This window comes from Papio anubis, chromosome 1 (assembly GCF_008728515.1).
Source record: "Papio anubis isolate 15944 chromosome 1, Panubis1.0, whole genome shotgun sequence".
NCBI classification, from domain to species: domain Eukaryota; kingdom Metazoa; phylum Chordata; class Mammalia; order Primates; family Cercopithecidae; genus Papio; species Papio anubis.
Genome location: NC_044976.1, coordinates 153,877,715 through 153,894,730, shown reverse-complemented (window position 1 = coordinate 153,894,730; position 17,016 = coordinate 153,877,715). Strand labels below are relative to the sequence as shown.

At 48.7% G+C, this 17,016-nt stretch overlaps 1 protein-coding gene across 1 annotated transcript in view; it reads right to left on the bottom strand.

The window, feature by feature from the left end:
* Nucleotides 1–1,807: 1,807 nt before the first annotated feature.
* PLXNA2 (plexin A2) overlaps nt 1,808–17,016 on the bottom strand; it is a 222,361-nt gene continuing 207,152 nt past the window's right edge. Inside the window, exons 27-32 of the mRNA XM_003893167.4 lie at nt 14,030–14,129; nt 12,877–13,067; nt 11,159–11,328; nt 8,423–8,635; nt 7,606–7,756; nt 1,808–6,930 (exon numbers count right to left, since the gene is read on the bottom strand). Coding sequence (XP_003893216.1) covers nt 6,835–6,930; nt 7,606–7,756; nt 8,423–8,635; nt 11,159–11,328; nt 12,877–13,067; nt 14,030–14,129 — 921 coding nt within the window. The 3' untranslated portion in view covers nt 1,808–6,834. The remainder of the gene's footprint in view (nt 6,931–7,605; nt 7,757–8,422; nt 8,636–11,158; nt 11,329–12,876; nt 13,068–14,029; nt 14,130–17,016) is intronic.

Sequence of the window (17,016 nt, the reverse complement as noted above, 5' to 3'; positions counted from 1 at the left end):
TTTACTGAGAAATGTCCTCCTCTGTCCAAATTTCCCTGCATCCCAGCCTCTTGTGAAGCCAGGAGCCCAGTCAGGCAGTGACAGAGGCAAGATTCATCTAATTGCTCCGTCCCACATTGGAGCTCACCGGGGCCATATTGTTGCTTTTACTGAGAAAAGACACCTTTTTCACTGCTGGACACTAGAGTGCTTCCAGGGTTCTAGTTTTGCATTTCAGAGAGAAGAGGAGGGTGGTTTAAAGTTAGTAAAAAGCTCTAGTGCACTCCCCAGGCCCAAGGGTGCACTCCCCAGGCCTGAGGCCCACTGTGTTGTTGAAAATGACACACTAATTACATGCATGCCTCAGCACTGAACTCTTCTCCTCTCCTCCTGACTCCTCACAGTGTTATGTTTGCATTTTTCTCACCCTCGGGACCAGCTTTTGCATCTCTCCATTCCATTTGGGAAGGGTGTGTGTGTGTGTATATGTGTGCGGTGTGGATGGGGGACACACTGTGAACTCAGTGGCTGCTAAGTGGGGACTGACGATCTTCCCAATTATGATCTCTTTGAAGCGGTAAGCACACACCATGTTTACCAACATGCACTTGTTTACATGCTTTGTTTTATAAGTCCCAGGCCATATTCTCCCTTGTGTGCTAGCTGTCCATATTAGACGGCAGGCACTCTGAAGGCAGGGCCTGCACCTCATCCTTCAGGAGGCTCTACTCTTAGTGCTTGGTATGAGGTTGAAGACCCAGAACTCTCTTGGTCCCATTATCATGAAAACAGTGAACAGCAGTTTGCTTGCATGCTAAGTTGAGATGTCAGATGGATTCCTGAGTTATTCTCATCTATTTCTCTTACCAGAGAGCAGAAGTGTTACCTACACACTTTGGAATACCAGAATTTAAAACAGAAAGATGAAAGTACAGAGGAGAGGAGGCATGAACTCCTTGGGTTAAGGGAACCCTAAGGATTAGGATTCCTAAGATCAATTCCCTACTTCTCAGCCTTACTGCGGAATTGTGATGTTCATGCTGCCTCTGGACTTTGTCAGTCCAGCTGCTGTTCTCCCCTAGGCAGGGCCCGCCTTCTTGTCTTACCTGCACTGGATCTAAAAGCACACACTATCTGGCATCTTTCCCTTTATTTACCTTTAATCCATCAACTGAAAATGACAAAAACAAACAAACAAAACAAAACAAAAATAAAAACACCAAAACACCCCTTCTCAATGCATGGTGAAACATTCCTTTTTAAGAATGCTTATGATTTTCACTACACTAAAAGGTTGATGAGGACAAGGATCACCTCTTTCTTATGTATTATGTTATCCCCCAGCACTTACCACAGTGCCAGGCCGTGCTTAATACATGTTTTGTACAAACACGAGTGCACTTTGTACACATGAGTGTACATACCCATGAAGAACATGTATTAAGCATGGAGGCAGAGGAGGATCTCACTCTTCTGAAACCTCCCTTCACTTCTGGGAAGGTGTCCTGACTCATGGAGTGCACTTGCTGCCTCCAGTTGGAGAAAAGCTGTATTCTGAGGTCTTGGGACTAGGGGGCAGTGTTCACCTACCAGTATAAGCCAGGGCATCCTCTGTGTGTGTGTGTGTGTGTGTGTGTGTGTGTGTGTGTGTGTGTGTTGTGTTATGTTGATGATGATGACTGGTACATTAATAAGCTCTGGCTCCAGAGAGAGTTCTAAAACTCCCTCAAAACAACTTAGCTCATCTTTCCATGAGTACCCTTCTTAAATATGCCCGTAAAGTGTTATTCTGCATATATGCTGCTGAACAATCAGGTTTATTTAAAGATTTAAGGATTTTTAATTCAGTAAACTTTATTTATATATAACAACAGTACAAATTGTGTCCTCAGCTTGCAAAATAGGAGTGTTTCGTATTTACAATAGGTACACAATAATATATTAGAATAACAAAAAACCCCACTTTATTGGAACATTTTAAATACTTAATTTTCTTACAGTTTTTATTCCACAACACCTGTAAAAACAACAAAACCAGACAACCATCATTGTATTTTCTTAAAAATATATATAATACAGATTCCAGTGTGTCAAGAGGAGTGGGTTTGAGCAGGAAAAGTTGTGGGGAAAGGCAGGTGGGTTCTGGCCCCTAGTCTCATGTGATAGAGAGCTTGTCCTTTCTTCCCTTACACACGCAAGAACATCTGTTCTGTTTGGGGGGACCATTTCCATTCTGCCTGCTATACCTTCCATGCCAAGATGAAGGCCAAATAAGTCAAAGTGAGGACTTTGAAATGCAGAAGATGTTTCCTACCTTCCTTGTGGCCAGGGCAGGAGGGAGCAGGCTGCACTGCAGCAGAAAGAAGACAGCTCAGGCTGAAGGGAGAGCTTTTCTGCGCTGAGAAGAACGAGATGTGGGTGTCCACGAGAGGCTGAGGAATCTCCAGTTTGCTTATTGGGCGGAGGCCCTGTCTGCCGAGCAGTGGCCGTGATCACGTCTCAGGACTTTCCTTGGTACTAGTTAGAAAATACCAAGAGTGAAACCTTATCCCTCATTGATGGGGATCACTGAGCTCCAGATACTAAAATGTCACACTTCAGGGAAACTAGGGAAGAAAGACTGAGTTATGGAAAGGATGCTACCATTTTTCTCAAAGCATATTCCTGAGACAAGACATCGGAAGGCCCTGAAGTTCATCTCCCAAGTTCCCCGTGGGATCTGCTCCCACAGCCCTGTGTCTATGAAGCCACTTTTCATTTTCTCACCCACCGAGCCTCCTGAGTCTCAATTCTTTTCTGTCTGTGCCCAGGCCCCAGGAGTCTCATGCAAGATGCAGTGTGGCTGAGAAAAAAACAGCCTGTCCTGGAGCAGCTGCTGGCTCAGTATTTACCAGCAGCAGGTTAATGGGGGCAGGTGTGGCAACCGGGATGCACCTGGAGATTTATCAGCCCGAGGCTTTCAAATGCTCCCTATTTGTTCTACCCAGGTCATTTTTCGTCCAGCATACCCATCCATTGATTCTGTTTCACGCTCAGCAGGGCCAGGGGTCTTGACTATTTCCTGTCCTCATTTAGTGGAATTGAAGGAAGGTCAGGAGCTCAAGCAGCAGGTGATGTGCTGCCAGAAGAGATAGTGGCAGTAGAAACAAGAGCAGCTCTCATCGCTGGGGGAATGGCCCCAGAATAAGGTAAGGCAGCTGGGCAGCTGGGTTGGTCTACTCTCTTCCTTTGCTGGAGCCCTTTTCCTACAAAACTGGTACCCTGTGCCACTAGGGGAGGAGAACTGTTGCCTGCTAAGTTGGTGGCAGGAACCAGCTTCCTGAAGGATATAAATTCGCTGGAAGAAAGACCTTGGTTTTGTTTCATGCTGTTTTCCCATCTCTAGAGCAGTGGCTGGCAGACAGTGGCTATTCAAGAAGGTTCCTGAATGAATGAATTCAGGAAACAGTTCCCTCCTCCAATGAGATTAACAGCTGATTCGTGCTTTTAATGACTGAACTCTGTAAAGAGGGGAACTCTCTGCCAATGGGGGATCAAAATGGTTTTGAGAGCCATGCTGTGGAGAGAGGTAGGACGGCAAGCACAGAAGCACCTGACCCCATGCAGAGGACGGGAGGCAGCAGCAAGGGCCAGCTGGAGGGAGTGCTCTCCGTTACCCATTAGCATCCTCTGTCTTGCCAAGCACCCTTCTGAGGTCATCTTTCTTTTCCAGAGCATTGTCTCTTGTGCAGATCAATGAAATGAAGCAAAGCTGGATAGACTTTGGAGAGAGACTTCAGTCTCTGCCTCCTCTAAGATGAATGGCTTCTTGTAGAGAGGAGCTGTGGCTTCAACACTTCATCCTTACTCAAGGTCAAAATATCCTCAAATTGGATAACAGGGAGAAGAGAAGCCAACCAACTCCCTCTTTTTCTCATTCCAAAGGGTGTGAACTTCATTGGTTCTTGGTGGCCCAAAGCCAAGAGGTGTGGAGGAGGAACAAGTGGCCAGCTGGAAAGGGGGCAGGACCTTACAACCTTTCACCCTCATGGCATGGCTTGAGTCCAGCTTTTTCCCTTTTCTTAATTCCTTCCTAAAGGATGCCCCAGGCCACTTCCTTTGTCAGCCCAAGTTCCCCAACTCTCGCATGGAATCCTGAGAAATGTGGCCAAACCACTCGTAGCCAGCTCTGGCTCTTCCCTCTCCACCCTCCAATTGGCCATTGCCCCATCATTCTCCACACTCTCCACAAACCTTCAAGGAAATGCCCCAGGGGCAGTGAATTATCTCCAGAAGTAACTGCTGGGAGATGCCAGGTAGATGCATTGAGTTAAGGGTTGGTAGAGATGCTGCTGAGATGTCCAACTGCCTTTAGCTTCTTGGTGGAGCAAAGCCTGGATGCCAGTCTGAGCAGCCGTGTGGCCAGAAAATCTTCACCCAAACAGAGCTCAGAAGTTAGATGGGGTGGGCTGGACTTTTTCACGGGTGGCATAAAGTCTCCTGCTCACACTCTTTTTGCCTGTATCTCCTTTCCTTTTATCTCCATGAATTATGGGCTCTGCGCTGATAAGCTTTGGGTGCTATGAAGAGCAAACACTTTGGCTTAGTGCGGAAGGCCAGTCATTAGTATTTCCTTCAGGCTATTAATAGGGCCCGAGAAACTTTAACAGAAGTGGATTTTCAAAAGAAAGTGGCCTTGGCATGGCTGGTTGTGAATTATAATGAAAACAGCAAGTTTCCTGAGTATTTTGCTGAATGCTTTTCTCTTCCCATTTGTCAGCTGCATTCAGGCAAGAAACTAGAGCTGGGGGGACCAGGCAACGTCTGCTGTGTGGTTAGACAGCGATCCAAAGCTACACGCCAAGGATGGAAGCTAGCCCCCTACGCTCCCCTCCCCCAGCCCTCTCCTAGGAATCACATGTGGTCAGCAGGGCCTTTGGAAATCGGAACCACTTGGAGGTAAAGCAGGGCACAGAGAAGCTGGAGCCCAGAGTTAATAGCAGAGAAAATGACCCTGGTCCAGTCTCTCTTGGAGGAGCTGGTCTAGCTTCCCAGCATCATATCCTAGGATTCTCAACCCTTTGAAAAGTGAGGAAGGGCAGCTTGTTCCTCTTTATCTTCCCCAGTCCCACCCCTTTGCTTCCCTTGTCCTCCTACCCCCTGACTCCAATGCTGCTTGCAGAGAAGTTGGAGCTGGCTGCTCAGATCCAAGCTAATGTGGGAGGCCTGGACACTCTGATGGCTATCCTGGCCACCAAGGTCCTGACACCAACAGAGCTCCTTTCCTCTCGATGACTCCCACTGGCTTCTACGGGGCCTCTGGACCTGGGCATGCAGCTTTGGTCTCTTTGTTTGGAAACTACACTCAGGAGAATTGGTCATCCATAGTTTTAGGCGTCATCAGAAGAGACAGAGAAGGAAAGTCCAGTGAGAAGTCATCCACTTATCCTTCACACCCACAAGTCCATGAGAGGCAGAAAGAGAGGCAGAAGGTAGTAACGTGGGCGTGCCACAGTCATTTCTACTGAGGAAGTGCTGTAGGCCCAGATGGTCAGGAGCTTCCATATATGAGCGAAGGGTTGTCTCCCCTCTCCAGGCACAAGAGAATGAAAGAAAGAAAGCATAGTAATAAATACTGCAGCTTCTGTAACCTATGCTCTTCAAGTATTGCTTGCTGTAAACAGTGTTTGATTTTTGTTTTCTTTTTAATTGCCAGGAACTACTGGATGATGGGAGTGAACTCCAAAGTCAAACACCCATGTCACCAGATCAACTTCCAAATGGAACCTCATGGAGGCCTGGCCCACACACCTCCAGGCCATTTCCCGAGGGTGCCTGGTTTATGACAGGGATTGACGTGAGGCAGGGCCGCCCAGCTGCCCAACCTTCGCAGGGAGGCCAGGCATCTGGTCTGGGAGAGGCCCACTTCACCCCACTTCTCATAGTAACTTTAGGGAAATTGAAAGGAAACATATCAAACACCAGCTCCTCATTTGTTGAGGTTTAAGATTAAATAAAACAAAACAAAAAACAGTAGCAAAAAGCATTGGTACTATCTAGGTACGCATCTCCTCTCAAAAGATGAGAATATGCAGGTATGTGGTAGGTAAAGCTCAGTTTCCAGTCAGCCAGGGTGAGCTCTTGATGGCTTTGCAATTTTTGCGAAGTTCTGGAAGTCCCATGCTCTTCTGGCTGCCGGTATAATTCCAGGTTTTACTGGCCTCCGTTTTTGCGAAGTGTTTGGTGCATACTTGTGCTCATTCTTCTTCTCCTCCTCTTCACTTTTTTTTTTTTTTTTTTAATTTCAAGGAAAAGGAGATAGTCATTTTCTTTCCAATGTCTCTCAGCATCTCTTTGCTTTTTCTGGCATTTGGAAATGGGCATTATATAAAGAAGGAGGAATGGGGGAAAAGAAGGAAGGGAGACAGAAATCAGAATTAAACAAAAGTTGGACGGGATCAACAGGGCGGCTTTTTGTTTTATTTCTGTTTTTTTCCCTTTTTCTTAAAAAAAATTAAATAAAGTTCTTATTATTTCCCCAATATACATCAAATGAGTTTTCATGCAAAGCAGCAGTCACAGAGGCAGAACTGTCCCCAGCTCGTGCCTCTCGGCTTGAAGAACCACCTTCTCCCGGCCCCGGGTTCTCTGGTGTTCTCACTGTGGATGGATGACGCCCACTGTCTCTCCAGGCTGGAACTGGCTATGACGAAACTTCGCTTGCATAGGGAGAGGGGCCCTCCCCTCTCCCCAGGATGGGGTCTCAGGGGACAGCAAGCTCTGGGGCCTGATCCCCATCACTTGTCCTTCCATCTGAGACTCCCAGTGTGACAGCTTGGACGGGTCCCTCTTCCCAGGAATGCGAGGCTCCTCCTCTCAGCTCTCAATGGACATGGCATTAATGAGCTGCTCCACCTTATAAGCCAGCCGCTGCCGCCGCGCCTGCTCATCCTGCTCTAGGGCCCCGATGAGCTGAGGAGCAAAAACAAAGGCAGGAAGACTTCAGGACTCAGAATAGAAGACACCGTTTTCCAGAGTCCTCCCTCTTCACCCTGTCTACCTTTCCATTCTGCCTTCATGCACGTAACCTTAAATAATTTAAATGATTAACTGAATGAATACATGCACACACACCTATATATATGTATGTATGCATGATGTTTAAAACATTATCTGGCATAGGAAGTACTATGCAAGTGTTAGTTATTGCTGCTACTACTACTACTACTTTCAGGTTCAATGCTAGAGAAGCTTTGTGAATTTTCCAAAGCTGTCCTATTCAACTTGTATTCGTATTAGAGTCCACCTGTCTATCCGAAATGTAACTGAGAGGATCCGCCCGAGTGCAAACAATAGTTTGATTCATTAAGAGAGAATGAAATTAATTATACAATACTTTGAACTGAAAAACAAATGATTAAAAGTGTTATTTGTTGTGTTAACAATGAGTGAAAGACAATGAAGCGTATAAAGCCTTCAGTGAATCAGGAGTTGAGTTGCCTCATAAAGGAATGATAATTTTTGAGCTCATGGGCTTCTGACTCCCTGAATGTTTTTCTAAATTGCCATCTATTGTTATTTAAGGACTGAGTCAGGCTTCCTGCTCCTTGCCTGTTGGTTTCTGTCCCCGCTGGGGCCCTGTCTCACCTCCTCACTATACTTGCTGACGTAGGAGTAGATCTCATTGAGGGCACTCAGCATGTTGAACTCCACGGCGTGCAGGCGGGACTGCTCGGCGAGGTAGGCATTCATGTCCTGGTCACTGATGGCTGGGAGCTTGGCAATGTCTGCGTAGTATCTGCCAGAGACAGGACAGGCGCCTTGATGGAGGCCTCAGCAAACATTTACCTATAGCTACCCTGGGCCCAGGTCCTTCGAGGGCACTGATGTCCCCAGTTGCTCCTGCCTCCTATTTCTCTTCTGATGTGGCTTCCTCTGGCCTCTTGCTTCAAGCTGACGTTGAGGCTGAAGGCCAGGGTTTCTTCAGGAGATTCCATCTAGCTGAGAGCTCGTGGCTGCGGTACCCAACAGAGTGGTTAAAAGCCCAGACTCTGACCAGGCTCTTTGTGTTCAAATCCCAGCTCTGCTACCTGCTAGCTCTGTGATGCAGGGCAAGTTATTTAGCCTCCCTGTACCTCAGTTTCCTCATCAGTAAAATGGGGATAATAATAGCGGCTCCACAACTCTGCTGGACATTTTAATGAGATGATACACACAAAATCTTATTAGAACGCTGAGTGCTTAGCACATGCTCAATGAATGGTAATTAGGATGATAATCATCTGACTTCCACAGGCACAAAGCCGCCCTTCCTCCCGAAGCAGGGGGTATGGGCAGGGAGGGAAGCGGGAAGTCCTGAAGAGGTGACAGACACCATCGTCTGAGTCCTCGGTCAGTGATGTCTACAGAGCGGGGAATGGGCAGGGAGATAGGGGCATGGGCCTGTTCTGAGGGTGCTACTGACCTCTCCACCCAGCTCTTGTAGCTGGGGATGTCCTTGGCATAGAGCAGCTTGTTGGAGGGGGAGTCCTTGCCCAGCCGGTGCTCTGACGTTGAACAAGAGTCCATGAAGGTCTGGGCCACCACAGAGAGGCAGGCGTCCGTGATGCTGCCCTTGTGGATGTCAAACACGAACTGGGGGTTCTTAATCACGTTCACCCAGAAGCGCAGAGGGAGGCTGTGGGGAAAGGCAGAGCAGACTTGAGAATGCATGCGGGCCATGCCCCTTCTGCTGCCCACTGATATTCTTCCCCCACAAAGTTCAAATCGTCCACCTGAAGGGGCAAAGGAGTAAAATGGAAGAAAATGGGTCCAGCCAGGGTGAATTTAGCCTAAGCTGTTACTGACCTGGGAGAAATGGAAGGAGAGGCACCTTGTGTCCTAAGGGGACGCTGACCCTGATCTCTAACATCCGAGGGGTGGGGCTGGGTGTGTTCCGTTCCCTCCTGGGAGACTTTTCTAAAGGCCTCTGTGCGCCTAGGCAAGCCCAAGTACAGGGGACAGCACATTTTCTCAGGGCTTCAAACAAAGCCACCAGGCTCCTGGAGTCCCTTCACGGTGCCCGTGGCCATTGTCCAGAAGAAGGCAGCCAGCAGCCCCAGGCTCAGCTTCAGAGCGGGCACAAAGGGCGCCACCTGCGCTCCCCGCCCAGCCCGGCTGCCCAAGCTACTTCCCAGGGCTGGCCTGGCCTGGCTGGGCCGAGGAATGGGCTCCCCTGGGGGAAGTTCTTTCATGACTCTCCCCAGGGCATTCTTGTATTTGGGCAGGGGCAGAGGGAGAAGTGGAGGCCATTGTTGGCATCCTGGGAATGACTCGCTGTAGCTCAGAGATTTTCCCACCCCAAGAGGAACTGATCAGTAGTTAGGAGACTTCCTTCTGCAACTTGGGAATTTATAACCAGAGGAGAATGAGTTTTCTCTGCTCCTTAGGCCATAAAGCAGATAAGCCCATTTACTCTCCTTCAAAATCAGAACAGCTGCTGTTTTTACTTCCTTTCCCAGCTTTGCCTTCTTTTCCAGCAGTCTCCTGGGCTTTAACTCTTTTGACTCCTCTGTGGAACAGGCCCTGTCGCAGGCTTGTCCTCCAGCCTGAGACGATGTTCCCAGCTCCCCAGCTTCTTCTTCTTTCCCCTTCTTCATCTTCTCTTGACTCTCATGGGCCCCAAACTTTCCCAAATGTCTCAGTAGCGCCAGGTCTTGGGAAAGATCTGCATTACCCAGACTCGGGCCCTTCCATGATGATTTCTGCCTATCCTCCAAAACACAACAGGATCCCTCACTTTCCTTTAGCCCAGGAGGAGTTGCTGCAGCTGAGAGCTGACTCATCTCTTCTGCCCTCCCTTTCTTCTGGCAGCCTTGGGTAGTTTCTGGTAATCCTTCGCTGGACATTTGCTATTGAGGTCTGGATAAGGAAACTCTCTCCACACCGCGATGCCAGGGTAGTGCATTTCTATTACTTGGGTCTGGCCAGCACGCCGAAGGTACAGAGATGGGGATAACCCTGGACTTTCTCTTGATTTCCCCTGAATTGCCCTCTCCCAGCATTGGGCTGGGGATGCTCCAAAGCAAAGGGGACAGGCATGTGCTGTCCAGGGAATGCAGATCTGGAAGGCCTGTCCTGGCAAAGTGGACTGTGGGCTCTTAACCCTAGGGCCACCCCAGCCTATCCATTTCACTCCACTGTGATCGAAGCTGCAGATTGAGGAAGGCTCCGCGACCACAAGACCCGGGAGGAGGAAGGAATAGATGGGGCTGGGGTTGGCTTTTTCCAAAGTGTTTTGTTGGTTGCTAGGACTTTTGATTCCCAAATAACAGCCTGGGCCCATCTGTGTCGGCTCTGTTTTCTGAGGAGACCGCTGACTCCAGACAGCTGCATGGGCTGCCTGCCCAACCCAAATGCCTGGACCTCCCCTCTCCCCTCTCCGTGCTCTTTCCCAAAGGAAGCCTTTTGATGCCAGCTCTTGGCCGGGTCCTGTCTGACCTGAAAGCCAGTCCTTAGCTTGGTCTGTGGTCCAGGTTCAAAACCCATGAGGATAAAGTCTCCTACTAGGGGCCTGAGGGCTTCTCCCACTGCTGGTCTGGTTGCGGAGGTGACTTTAGGGGAGAGAGTCATGCCTACAGGGCATTCTGCCTGCTGCTTCCTGAAAGCTATGGCGCCAGGATAATCACTTGGCCTTAAGAGATCAAGTTTGCAATGAAATCCTCCCTGTCAGTGGGCTCAAGTCTATAGCAGGTGTGAACTCCCTCTCCAGTGCTGACCAACTTCACCAGGGGTCTCAGTTTAATTCAGGGCTTCCCCATCTCAGGAAGTGCCTTAGAACTGCCCCACTCAGAATGGCCCACAATGCCTGGTTGTGAAGCTCTGCTGCAGGCTTCCAATGCAGTTCTTTGCATGGGCTCCCCCAGCTCCCTTCTCCTGAGAACCAGAGATCTCACAGCCAGGGGAGGAGGCTCTTCTTGGGGGACTCAAGGGTGCATCCTAGTGCTGGGCCACAAGCCAGGCAGACCCTACTTGGCACAGGCAGCTGGGGACTGTGTGGGCTCTGCAGAGCATATGTGCACTATTTGTTCCAGGAGCTTCGGATCACCCAGCCCCAGCCGAGAATAGGCTACCCTCCCACCCTCCCGTCTCCTGGTCCTCATCCCTCGTAGCTCCAGGCCTCTCCAGGCTGCACCTCCTGCCGAGCTCCCCTAGGGTTTACCAGTTGCTTTTCCAGGTGTGCCGCACATCTGTGTCGTGAATGCTGTGCCTGTCTGCCTGCTCATCCAGGAAATCAAACATGTACTTGATGGCCAGGGGGAGAGCGCTGCCCCGGTGCACAGTGCTGAACAAGGTCTCAAACAAGTCGTCCACGAACTTCTGCAGGGTGCCCTGGAGGAGGGGTGGGGGAGAGTGAGATGGAGCGGGGGTGATGGCAGGTAGCAGACAGGCATACCAGATGGTGCCTTGGATCCATCCTGCCTTGGAAATTTGTCTGGGACACGAGGCTGTGCAGGCAGCGTTGTGGGGTGGTGCAGTGCGGGGGAAGGGTACTGTTGGTTCGCTGGGGAAGTGGGAGAAACTGGGTGGGCTGTGGATCCTAGGGAAGAATCTCTCCTCCAACCTGCAGCCACATTCCACATTCCACATAGGGTGTAGGATCAGGGTCTTTGATAGGAAGACAGGAAGTGCCCTGAGTCCGGGCTTCCCATGGGTGAATGAGGGGACACAGGCTGTAAGCCAGTCTGGAAAGGGTGTCCAAGGAACAAGCTGGAGGACCAGATGCCTCCTGGCAGGAGCACAGCAGGACCGGGAGAGTCTGATAGAAAGGTATGAAGAGGCTTAGGATATTGGTGGCCTGGGACAAGTGGTATCTGGAGTGTGGAATGCGGGTGAAGGGTCTAGACTCAAGAACACCCCCAGGCAGAGTGCTGATCCACAGGGCTCTGGAGGGTTTCTGGAACAGGGATAAGACTTGGCCTGGCTCCCACAGTTTACAGGCTCACGGCACACCTCTGAGGGTCAGTAGAAACCTCTAGCCTTGTCTGTTATCTCTTTGTTGGTCTCTTATTGTTATGCTGAGCATATCAGGCAAAGCTCAAATGGAGACATGGGGTCTGGTGGAATATTTCTGGGCCACTCTGGGAGCAAGTCTGAGAGCTGTAAGTTGGATGCCACTGTATTAAAACTTCAGTGCCATTGTTGGAGGGTCCATGGGGGAGAGTATTTGAAATCTAGCCCCGCCTGGAAAATATGGGCTCTTTGATTGTCATACTTACAGGCTTATTTTGTTACCTGCTAGGAAGGCTAGAAGATGTAGCCTCGCTTGCATCAACATTTGGGGGTAGCTGGGGTGGGATGGGATGGGAAGTGGAAGCCTCCCCTTGGATTACTGGCAGGGCCAGGCCTCTGTGCTTTCCCTCCCATTGTGGCCAGAAAGGGGATAGAAAGGACAATGATAATGGAGGCCAGCATATCTATCCAACTAATATCAGCAAGAAACCCCAGTGCCTTCCTAGAGCTTAAGGGGTCCAGAGGGAGAGAGCTACTCCTCTGAAGCGAAACAGTAGCCTCAAGAAGTATGCAGAAAGCAAAGATATGTTTGCTATTTTTGCCAAAGGGTAGAGAATAGCAGTGGCCTGATTGTTTGGAAGCCCTGCCCGGGGAACTGGACTATCTCTCTTTTTTGTTGTTGTTAGTGGAGATTGGGTCTTGATATGTTGCCCAGGCTGGTCCCATACTCTTGGGCTCAAGTCATCCTTCTGCCTTGACCTCCCAAAGCGCTGGGATTATAGGCGTAAGCCACCATGTCCAGCTGTACCTGGACTGTCTGACTGGGTCCTCTTGAAGGACACACTCTAGACATCCTTTCTGTGTTGTGGAGTGGAGGGACGTGCTCCTCTAACAAGCGCTCCCCGGTCTGGGCAGAGCAGGAGTTACCTTGGTGGCCAGTAGCCGGGTCAGGTAGATCTCAGACACCATCTTGCTGCCCCGGTCACCCTCCTTCTGGTCACCGTGGTCATGGTTCTTCACTAGATGCCACACCTTGACCCCACTTTCCAGGTCTGGGGTGATCATCGGGGCCCGGGACCGCAGGCTGTCGGGGCTGCCTGTGTACCTGAAGGAGGAGTCTGAGGAGAAGGGGGTGGTGGAGGGCTGTGAGTAACTGAGTCACCGTCCTTGCTTGTAGAATCCTCCCAGAATCCCTGCCCGCCTGCTGCATCCACTCAGAATAAACTCATTTCAGCTGAAAAGGGGCTGCAGGGACCTCATATATGGTAGGTTATTTTAGGGATCCTTGGTTGGCATGAGGACAGAAGAGCCTGAAGGATTTTTTAGAAGAGGATTTATAAATTTTGTGAATTAGAGAGACCCTCAGGAATTTGGGAGTCACCTCTACTCGGACACTCCCAGCAATGAATAATTAATAGGTAAAATGTCAATAGGATATTTTCGTCAGTGCTTTAATGGAAATCTGGATACTAAAGAGCTGTAAGTTGTAATTCTCCTCTTGGGAGTTAAGGGTCTCTTCTTGCATGGGGCCTGGGGTATGGAATTTCCTGAGTCCTTTTTGGTGCTGCTGGGTTCAGTCCTGCAGTGCCTTTTGGTTGGGAAGCCCAAGGCCTTAGTGCATACATGAAACCAGAACAAATAAAATAAGGGACAAGGAGGTGCCATAATCTCATTGCCCAGAGGGTCTAGGGGCCCCAGTACTCCTCTAATTTATTGATCAAACTGGGACACTTTTAAGAGTAAAGGGAGGGGCACTCTTAATAATTCAGCCAGGACGACAGGCATAAACTGGACTGGCCCAGGCAACCTGGGATATATGAACCCCCAGCCAGGTGTCTTCCTGGTTCTGGGCCACTCTGATTCCTCCACCAGGCAGGGATATCAAAGAAAGGGCACATGATGCCACCTGCTCCCACAGGTCTGAGGGTGCAGGCTGCCTGGGAATGCCTGGACTGGGGAGGACAGAAACCAACAGCCCAGGAGCAAGGGCTGCCTGCTGTTAGAAGGGGTAGCGAGTGGGCCCTGCTAGGTCGCAGAAGACTCTGCTCTGAGCTGCCCAGTCTGCCCTCCTGGTTCTCACCATATCTGCTGATGGATGTCCGGGAGATGCTGGCAGAGGCAGGGATGTTGTAGGAGGAGGTCTGTTTGGGGACCAGAGCCACCACCGACCTGTCTGACACCTGAAAAGGGTACAAAAGGTACAGTGTGGTGACTGTAGGTGTCTTGGGAAGTTGGAGTCAAGTATTTCTAGAGGGTTATAAGATAGCTGTGGGGTAGAGAGCAAGGAGTACAGGAATACTAGAAACAACCATTACTGCTGCTTTTTGAGCTTTTATTGGGTTAGAGCTGCACAACCCAATATAATGGCTACTTGCCATGTGTGTTGATTGAGCATTTGAAATGTGGTTAATCCTAACTAAGATGAGCTGTGTCCAAATTGAGATGTGCTATAAATATACATTACATGCTGGATTTCAATGACAGTATGAATACAAATATTAACTATCTTATTGATAATTTTTAAATTGATTACATATTGAAATAATGATTTTAGACCAGTTAGATTAAATAAACTATGTAACATTAATTGATCTTTTTATTTTTACCTTTTTAATGTGACTAATACAAAAAGTTTAAATTACACATGTGGCTTGCACATGTGGCTTGCATTATATTTCTACTGGACAGCACTGGGCTAGACCCAGTCTCCCATCCACTTCGTGAGCTACGCACAAGTATTCCCATTTTACAGATGAAAAAAAAATGGAATCATAGGGAGGCTAAGCAACCTCTTAAAGGTCACATAATTCATATATGGTAGAGCCAATATTTGTAGCCAGGTCTGTCAGGCTCCAGAGCACATGTTCTCTTCATTATACATTCTAACATGGAATTTTATTTAAAGTCACACTGGTCTGAAGCCCATTTTCCCTTTTGGCTCTGCTTTCTTTCTGGCCTGGGTCCTATAATGCCTGGATCACTTCAAATAGTTTCACCAAAAGGGCAGCCACTCTTGGGGACTGAGCGAGAAAGATGGTGTCTTGTCCCATCCTCTATGAGGGCGCCCCAGCTCAGCACCCAGCCTGCAGGGAGAGGGCTGATAAATGAGGAGCCATATTGAAGACATTTGGGGCCATTTTGATTTAAGATTACCCTCCATCCAATAAAAACAGAGAATCCCCAGAATCGTGGCGATCCAATTAAACCCCTAACGCAGAGGGAATAAAACAGCTATAATAATGTTATGGGCCATAAAACATTCCTATTAAACCATTTTTTATTTTAACAATTTTTATGAACTTTATAAGTTTGATTTATAGCTGCACCAGTCATAAAACCATCTTTCTGGGTCTTAAATTGTCAGTCCCTCTCTCCCACCAAAAAAGAATTAAATGTGGGGAAGTCAAACTATAAATGAACATTAGTGCTAACGAGATTCCCTGATAGCGGGTTTTAGTGGTGGTGTTTAATTTTACCCTCCCTATAAATCTGCAGAAGCCTGGGAAGTTTTTTAACATCTCTTTGTTAATTAAGATTATGCAGATTTTCTTCTGCAGAGGCTCCAAGGACCTTTGACTCCAGAGAGGGTAACAAGAGGACAGTGCATTGACTTGATGGTATAAAGCTCCAAGGTCCTGTGCTTGGAAGGTGCCAAGACTCCATTACTTCCCAGCTAGAATAGCTCCCTGGACTTGTCAGCTGTTGGTACCATCAGCACCAGGGCAGGGAGGGGGGCAGTCTCTACCTCTGTCTTTCAGGAATTCTCCTTATAACTGACAGCCCAGAAATGATACCCAGAAAGCTTGGCAGGGGCAGGAGTTTACACTCCCAGGGAGAACAGATTACATTATCATTTATAGTTTCTTGTCACCTAATGAAAGATTCACAAGGTGACTCAAATGACCACAGTTCAACTCAATTGCAGGTCTAATCACTAAACCTCTCTTGTCCTTGGTTTTTCTCTGTCTTAACCAACAAGTGGTGCAAATCTATGGTCAAGATGACCGGCTGGGTCCGACCTTGACTCTGCTGCCTACCTGCTCCAGGACTTAACCTCTCTGAGCCTTAGTGGTCAGTGGGGATAATAATTGCATGTCGTTTGTGGTGAGAATTAAAGAAGTTAAAACACATAAAGGCTGAGAGCAGTGCCTGGTATCCAGTAAGCATGCAGTAAATGTTGGTATTAGTGGTGCTATTATGAGCATCATCATCATCACAGTCTCCCAAAGGGGGGAATACTCCCTGCTGTCCCCTGTCACTCAGGGCTAGCATGTGGGAAGTGACTTGCACTCAGCAAAAGCTCAGTAAATATTTGAGGAATGAATGCATACATGAATGATAAATGACATCAGGGAATTGAAAGTGCTTTGTATGATCAGCACCAAAAGAACAGAATAGTTCCTTCTTCTGATTGGGAGCCGCAGGTTGGAAAGCCCAGTAACAAGCATTAGGGTATCAGAGGCAGAAGCAGAAAGACCCCACTCCTGCCCTTTAGAAACTCATGATTTGGGAGCATCATGCTGTTTTCTTTTGCACTTTCTTATTCAACTTTAATTGGTTCATTACAATTGTTCTACCGGATACATTAAGCACCATATGAAGTGGTGGTGGTTGGGCATGTGTGTATGTGTACAGAATTAACAGGGAGTGATGGCAGCTACCTTATCTGTAAGTACAACCCTGGGCACCTCACACTTTCACAAGTAAGGGTTGTTATCTCCATTTTATAGATGAGGAGCCCCAGGTGCAGAGAGATTAAAGTCACGACACCAATGAGTGGGGAAGCAGGGGTTAAATATAGCTTCTAAAGCCTCTTCTCTTCTCACTACACCACACTCATGTCCTCTGGGCGGGGGTCCAGGCAGGGTGTTAGGATGGGGGGTGCAGGTGAGTCAGGGGGATGGAGCCTGGAGAGGAGCATTTTTGGGGATCCCCTGTGCCCTAGCTTCCTCTGTGCCCATGGAGGCTCCTGCCAGCTCCAGCGCCTGGTGGTTGGCAGCTCAGTGCCTGAGAGCCCAGCCTGCCAGCCCCTCTGCAAATCTTTCTTTCCGAGACAGGGACATGGGA